This window comes from Choloepus didactylus, chromosome 2 (genome assembly GCF_015220235.1).
Source record: "Choloepus didactylus isolate mChoDid1 chromosome 2, mChoDid1.pri, whole genome shotgun sequence".
Lineage (NCBI taxonomy): Eukaryota > Metazoa > Chordata > Mammalia > Pilosa > Megalonychidae > Choloepus > Choloepus didactylus.
Window position 1 is genome coordinate 50896311 of NC_051308.1, and position 4679 is coordinate 50900989.

Below are 4679 nucleotides of genomic sequence, written 5' to 3' on the forward strand. Positions count from 1 at the left end.
CCAGCTTCTAGAAGCTTGGCATGATGGTCCAGCAAGATGAAAACATTTCCTGTATCTTGACATTAAAATGGGGGGTTTCTCCAGGGCCTTAGTGTTCCTTCCTTCAATCTTGAGTCTCTCACACTGTTTAAAAATACTTTTTTCTGAGTGTATACCTATGTGCTCTGTGTCCTGGGCAGGTTATTCCGGTGGTGGCTCGAATGATATACGAGATGTTTTCTGGTGATTTCACACGATCCTTTGACAGTGGCAGTGTCCGCCTGCAGATCTCGACTCCAGACATCAAAGATAATATTGTTGCTCAGCTGAAGCAGCTGTACCGCATACTCCAAACCCAGGAAAGTTGGCAGCCCATGCAGCCTGCTCCCAGCATGCAACTGCCCTCTGCCCTACCAGCTCAGTAATCATGAATGCCATCTTCTTCCTTTTCTTTTTAAAAATATTGTACATATGGATATTTTTTATTATTCAGATTTAATCAGCTTTTAAACCTATCTTTTCTGTAACAATATTAGTAGCCTATGACCTTATTCAATGCTGCCTAGCTTTTAAAATTGATTTAATTTATGGGAAAATCACCCTTCAGACTTCAATGTTTTAATCCTCCTAATGGTAGTACAATGTAATATAAGGAGATCTGGCCTGGGAGTTGGACACCAGCGTTCTAGCTGCAGCTTTGTTTCCAGTGGTGTGACCTTGAACAAGATATTTAACCTTTGGACTTCAGATTCATCACTTGTAAAGTGAAGGGGTTGGAATGATGCCTAAAATTGCATCTAGCTTTAAAACTGCTTTGATGACTTCATTCTACATGTACAAGGAAAAACTGCCTGGAACAGCACCCTTCTGCATTGTTGTTCTTGTACCACATTTTTTTTTTTTTTTTTCGCTTTCATTAAAGTTCCCTCAATCACTGATTTGTGCAGGATCAAACTCTGTTTGACCTGTTCTGCTAGTATAGTAAGCTGGCTCCTGATGGGGGTAGTGAGAGGGAGGGGAGCTTGCTGGTTGCTTAGGAACCAAGCTTGATGTCTAAATAGAAATGGGTGCCAAAGTCTGAAAGTCACCCTGCCTGTGGAGTAAAAGCTCATATATTGAGCCTCTTGTTGATATAGAATTTGGTGGAAGAATGAGTTGTTGGGTGTTTTTCTTTTCACCAGATACCACTGTGTGTGTGTGTGTGTGTGTGTTCGTGTGTGTGTGTGTGTTCATGTGTGTGGTAGATGAGCGCGTATGACTCTGGTGGTGGCCTTCAGAGGAAGGAGTTCTTTTTCTTATTTTCTTCTCTGAGGAAGACCTGGGAGTGAGCTGGGCATATAGGATGAACTCCTTTGACTACAAAGGGAACAGCTCCTCCTTGTTTGTGGACTTTCAAAGACTTACTGTCATTTGGGTTTTTTGCACTTGGGAAAGCTGGGTGTTGGGTGTTAAGGCCAGGGTGAAGAAGTGCTGGGCAATGCTCTTTTCTGGAAAAGCCTCACCTAGAACAAACCCGATTCTCTCCCTTCCCAGTGGAGGTAGCGGGGTGTGAATAATTAAAGAGTTGGTGTGAACTTTGCAGCTGTATCTGCCATAAACTGGTCTTATCTAGTAACTTTTGCTCTGCCCCTGATCCTTTTGGCTCTTCTCTTTTTTGAAGAAGAAACTATACATTATTTAAACTCAGCGACCTAAATGGAAAACAAGATGCCTGTCTCTGGTTACAAGCCACATTCCACTTGAATACTGTGGCCTGTTTGTACCACACCATAGGAAGGAAGCTCGTGTCTATTCTGCCACCCTTAACCAAGCCACCTCCTACTTTTCAAATGACTAAGAAGTTGGGCTTGCTTTATTTAAAAAACTAAATGCTCAACTCACTTAAGAGCAGCAGTGTGACATTTATTTATTTAGAATGCTTAAGTCCTGGTTTAGAGTCTATAAGGAACCTAGTGTGATCTCCTGTTACTGAAGAATGGCCAAGAGAAATCTGGGTAAACGTCAGGTATCCAGCTTTGAGCAAAATGGCTTCTAGAGACTAGGAGGCTTACAAAGCATAGGAACTTCACATTTTTGGTCATTTTGTTGAATGGTTGGTGTGAGGGGATTTAGCCTTGAGGAACCCTATCTGGGTAGCTCAAAGTTTAAAATCCATTATATGTAAATTGGGGGAAAAAGGATTGGATCTGGGCTGGTCCCTACCACATATAATTAAGCCTCCTATTATATATTTTCATAGCACACTATATTTCCCCTTTTAGAATAATCAATTCTCTTGTAATAATCCTTGCTTTGTAATCCTGCTTGACTGCAGATTTGCTGAAGGTAGCGATTGTTCCTCTTGTACTTTGCTGATAGCCCAGTGTCTGGTACACAATATGTTCTCAAATATCTGTTGTTGTAATAAATGAATGAACTAAGTAAGTCTTTCATTTTAGGGCTTTATTGCTAACCACCATGGGAAAAAAGTTTAATAAATATTGTGAAGAAAAAAAAATGCCAAAACTAGAGGATTGGATCCCAGTTCTGATTCTGTCTTCCCCTGGGCTAAGAACCAGAGCAAGGCTTGGAGCCCCTACAAGCTGGCCCCCTTTCCAGGCTAGTTCCATCGTTACTCCACACTTACTTCTTTTCATACTCCTTTCAAACGAGCAGGAGTTTTGCAGGAGTGAAACCCAGAACCTAGGTGCCAGTATTTCCCTAAATCTGCCTTGCCCCGTGTAAATTTGGGCCATTAACTCAGGAACTCTGCCCTGTGATGTGGGTCAAATCCCCAGTAAAGAGATCTTAAACCTTCAATGACCAACAAACTTTTTCTTCTTAGAAGCTTGGCGTCTCTGCTTCTTGTCTCTTTTTACTTGAAGTTAGCAAAATGAATTCCTAAAATTTAAGCACCTTAAGGAGGGGTCTGCACTGCAACACCTCCAATGCTTAGAAGCACACCTTAGCGCACATTTGTTCCAAGTGAAAGCTCATACCCTCCACACTCTGCCTAAAGATTACAAACTTCGACCAGGACAGCAGTTGTCCCTTGTCCACGCACATCTATTCTTAGAACTCAGACTCTCAAATTTAGGATTCTGGCAGGTCAAAGTGAAAACTAAAGGGGGAAAAAAAAGGCTTCCCAGCACCACCCACAGGTGGGGATCCTTATGCCTTCAGCCTTCTGAGTAAACGTATTCTGCAGAACGCCACTTGTCTTGAGATATGCTTCATTTGGAAGGCAAAGAGCATTCTCCCAGATACAAATCAAACGGTGTTTATTAAGCGTTGTGCGTCCTGCTTCTGACTTGCCGACTACGTGGGACACCAGACTGGAGACACATGCACGGGAAGCCACGAAACAACGTTAGCACAGCAGCAAGCAGCAAGACTCACCAGCTTCCGCCTTCTTGGGTACATTGCTGCCCCTCCCTGTCTCTACGCAAACGGCTGTCTAGCCGGAAAGGGCCGAGCCGCCGGTGGCCTGTCCTTCCGGCGCGCAGAGTTGGCGGACTAGCTAGTCGTAACACGAGGCACGCGAGCGCGCTGGATGATGTCACGGAGGGAGGAGAAAGGAGAGGGCTGGGTCCCAAAGCTGGGCATGCGCAGCATACTATTTTCGCCGGCCCGGCGCGGAGCTGAAGAGAAGAGGGTTTTTCCGGGAGTTCCGGGGTTGCTGTGGGGCCCTGGGGCCTCGCCTTCTCCGCAGCGGACAGGAAATCAGAAGAAGTTTCTGAGCCCACGAACCTCCAGCGGAAGTGGAAGAATATATGTGAGAGAGACCTCTTCCTTATTTAACATATAGTCACTTTGACATGCTAATGAAAAGTGGAAATCTTCCGAGATTCCTTGGAAGTCGGGTAGAAGGGGTAGATGGGATCAGCAGAAGTTGAAATACAGCCCTAAAATATTCATAGAAGGCAGGGTGTCATTTTATGGGTGAGAAAACTGAGGCCCAGAAAGGGAAAAGGTCTTGACCAGCGCCTTTTGGCACACCCTGATTTATCCCGGAGCAGACAAAGATGGTGAATTAAAACTCTCTGCGGTCTGAACTGTTAAGAGATGGACAGTTGTCCCATGAAAGGGGTAGTTCCTAAGAACAGGCAGCCAGGAAGACCTTCCTACTCTAGAAGTAGTCTTTAAAGACTTGCTGTAATTCTAACATTTCATTTATTTACTTTTATATCTCAAGGTGAGATGAGTATTAGCCAACATTCTAGTGTATACTACTTGAATGATTGCCATTCCAACTACTACTCTTGGCGGGAAGAGAAGGGAAGTTGGCAGTGGAAAGAGTACATCTGAAACTGAGAGCCCTGTCCCAAGGGCATTTCTGAGTGAAATGCTCTGAATTTTGCCAAAGACTGCCCTTCCTCTTCTCTTTCCCTCCTCCACTTCTCTCTTTGCCCCCCTAACTCCTTAAGGTTTGAATCAGAAAACATAATTTGCAACAGGTAAAATTTAGAATAGAAGCCAGAGAAAATATTAATCTTGTTCAGAGAGATAACAAGAATTTGGAAATAAGGAGGACAAAGTCAACCATGGATATCAGGCAGCATTGGCAATACTATCTTGTCTGGGCTGGATAAACATTCTAAAGCATAGGGAGGGACAAAATGACCTTTGGGAGATGCTATAAAACTTATGGGAAGACTGTTGGCACGTTGCCTCGTGTGTCATTGGCCGTTGTTAATAATTTGCTAATGCTTTGTTTCTAG

General features: G+C 43.8%; 2 protein-coding genes across 6 annotated transcripts in view; both read left to right on the top strand.

Moving 5' to 3' along the window:
• IRF6 (interferon regulatory factor 6) overlaps window positions 1–2460 on the top strand; it is a 46003-nt gene extending 43543 nt beyond the window's left edge. For all 4 annotated transcript variants that reach the window (XM_037824687.1, XM_037824681.1, XM_037824693.1 and 1 more), the window contains exon 9: window positions 180–2460. In XM_037824687.1, the coding sequence (XP_037680615.1) occupies window positions 180–404 (225 nt within the window). In that variant the 3' untranslated portion in view covers window positions 405–2460. The remainder of the gene's footprint in view (window positions 1–179) is intronic.
• Window positions 2461–3584: 1124 nt separating this feature from the next.
• The window catches only part of C2H1orf74 (chromosome 2 C1orf74 homolog), an 89397-nt gene continuing 88302 nt past the window's right edge, over window positions 3585–4679 (top strand). For both annotated transcript variants that reach the window (XR_005215064.1, XM_037824788.1), the window contains exon 1: window positions 3585–3733. The gene's annotated coding sequence lies outside the window, so the exon portion shown is untranslated. The remainder of the gene's footprint in view (window positions 3734–4679) is intronic.